We start from the raw sequence: 2,652 nt of genomic DNA on the forward strand, positions 1-2,652 counted from the left end.
TTACTGAGAGATGCTACACTTCAAGTTACTGATGCAGGGTCTTGAAAATTCTGAGGGGCAAATTCACAGGTTCTCAGAAGGTTAGGGCTAGAAGGGACCTCATGAGATCATCGGGTCCGGTCACCCTGCTCTGGGCAGAAAAGACTGCTGGGGTCAAATAACCCCAGCAAGGTGTGTGTCAATTCATCTTGTGTATAGTACCAGCACAAGCACATGTTCATATTCTGGTTAAGTCCCGAACAGTACTTGTTTTAAGGGCACAAGTGGTTCAAGGTCCAGTGCTCAAGGGTGTTTCCCACCCTATTTGCACGTTATGTTCCATTATAAGCTTTAAGAACAGAAACTTGTAGTATTAAAAATCACAGAGAACTGGGACCAGCCTTGACAAAGACCCAAATCCAAGGTGATTGGATGATGCTCCTTAACTGAGGTGCCTATGATAAAAAGGACAGTCAAGCCATCTCTAATTCATTCAGTGCACTGTATTTATTTAAATGACACAATAAATCTGGGAATCTCATGGGACCAAGGGAATTTACTTTTGTTTGAGTCATAATCTGGAAAGGTAGATATAGCACAAAAATGTAAAATAGTTTGTTGTACTGGGGATCATCATTATATTCTGTGTTGATGCAGCAGCAAGCACAGTAGGGGCCTGGTCTGTGACTGGGGATTCTAACTATGGCTACAGCACAACAAAATTATAGCCAAGCATTTTTTATCATCAGTTAAGGTTCAGGGTTAAAGGTTTAAATTTATGTTTGAGAACAAAAGTTCACATGGATTCATGTTTCATTCACTCTGATTCATCCTTAATGCTGTTTGATCCTTTCCTTCATAATATTTCCCTGCATAACCTTATATATGTATTTTCCAGTCACAAAATTAATATGCAGTAGAAACAGTGCAAGCTTTTATAATGTTCCAGCTATGAACTTGTTCCAGTGATTATTGGAAGTCAGTGGACAGACTTTCACTGATGAAAAGTAGTTTTGGATCAGGCCCTTAAAGAGAAGGTCATGTATGCACTGCCTGCTGCATGCTAAATCCACATTCGTTCACAAGAACAGGTCCCAAGTTGTTAAGTGGCAACTGGCTCCACAATGAATTTATGCACCACTTCTCATCCCCATTAAAAGTTTTCTTGTGCTGTTGAAGCATGGTGGTTTCAAAGAGACTTACCACTTTAGTCTGACCCAAAAAAGGAAGCAATAGAAAAAAGAACAGTGGGAATAAAACTTCCTGATGGAAATACTGATGAGGTCTTACTCAGTGATAAAACCTGTTTGCCACCCCCCACAGTTCCATCAAGAACGCAAAGAAAACAGCTTTTACATTTAGTGGGAACCACAAATTCTGATTCAAATCATTGCTAAACTCTCAGGAGCACCCAGAGAGCTTTTCCTAGAGCTAAGTCATGGACTGCTATCAATACAGCATCAAGACTAAGCAGGGAGACATGTGGGTGTTCTTGGTCCTTTCTGTGTCTTGGTGGCTATTGGTATGAAGCTCAGCTTTCTCTTCTTGGCCCCGTTACTCAACAAACACTAGAGACAGACAGAAAATAACAGTAAGCATGAGAGTCTGACAGAAATTGTCTGGGATGGGAAAGTGCATGTTGTTCCATACATGAAGCTGTATGCAATTCCAGGCTGGCCTTTTTTGCGGGGGGTAGAATTTAACAAACCGCCAACAAGAATCTTGTTTAATGGGTCTGCTTTACTGAAATAAGCAATTTAGGACAAATAATAACGTCCATCCTTATTATAGTGAACCCTGTTTGTTAACAAACCCTAGCTTTTAATGATCCCAACAGCAGGAACCAACATTTTTCTCATTATTGTGATACAGCCAGTCGAACGTGAGGATCTTGGATTGGCCTCCTCAATCACCTATGGACTCACCGATGACTTTCCCATTTACTGGAAGACTGTCATCCTTGTATCGAGGGACTGCCAACGACAATGCAGCCAATTGACTAACCCTATTATAGTGAACACCCTCTCTTAATGAACTTTTTTTTCCCAATCCCAAGGGGGTTCATTATAATGACTTTGTACTGTATATATTTTTAGTCACTCAGCAGTGCTGATGAGTCTGCCCTGAGCAATGTGTGGACATTGCTACACTTCTTCTAGCCAGGGGTTTAGTGTGTATGGAGCAGTGCACACTTCATATAGTCTTAGATAGATGAATTGCTGTGTGCTAAAATATGGCTACTTCACTCCCTCTCAGAAAGGCTGTCTTCAGTAAAACAAAGCATTATACACCTGGGCACATATCAGGCCAATACCTGTTCACTTAGCTACCACTTTCAAGCTCAAATACAGCTTTCATTTGAATTTTAAAACGTTCTGATTGATTTTTTTTTTCTTTTTCTCCCTTTTCTCTCTCTTCTACAGTGCTATGGCTACCTATTCCGCCACATGTACCAATACTAGCCCAGCACAGGGCATGAACATGGCCAACAGTATTGCCAACCTGAGACTGAAGGCAAAGGAATATAGTTTACAGAGGAATCAGGTGCCAACAGTCAATTAAAGACTGCTGCTAAGTCTTAAAGAAGGGAAAAATAAAATGACACCTGTCCTGCTTAGCAACTTGTTCAGAAAGAGAGGGCCACACACACACACACACACACACACACACACA

At 41.0% G+C, this 2,652-nt stretch overlaps 1 protein-coding gene across 2 annotated transcripts in view; it reads left to right on the forward strand.

The window, feature by feature from the left end:
* Positions 1 to 2,646, forward strand: part of PRRX1 (paired related homeobox 1) — a 110,636-nt gene extending 107,990 nt beyond the window's left edge. Inside the window, exon 4 of one of the 2 annotated variants that reach the window (XM_019501911.1) lies at positions 1,852 to 2,394. In XM_019501911.1, coding sequence (XP_019357456.1) covers positions 1,852 to 1,978 — 127 coding nt within the window. In that variant the 3' untranslated portion in view covers positions 1,979 to 2,394. The other variant, XM_019501909.1, reaches the window with a different exon arrangement.
* The last annotated feature ends 6 nt before the right edge of the window (positions 2,647 to 2,652 follow it).

Source organism: Gavialis gangeticus, unplaced genomic scaffold (genome assembly GCF_001723915.1).
Source record: "Gavialis gangeticus isolate Ggan-Ray unplaced genomic scaffold, GavGan_comp1, whole genome shotgun sequence".
Classification (NCBI taxonomy): Eukaryota; Metazoa; Chordata; order Crocodylia; family Gavialidae; genus Gavialis; species Gavialis gangeticus.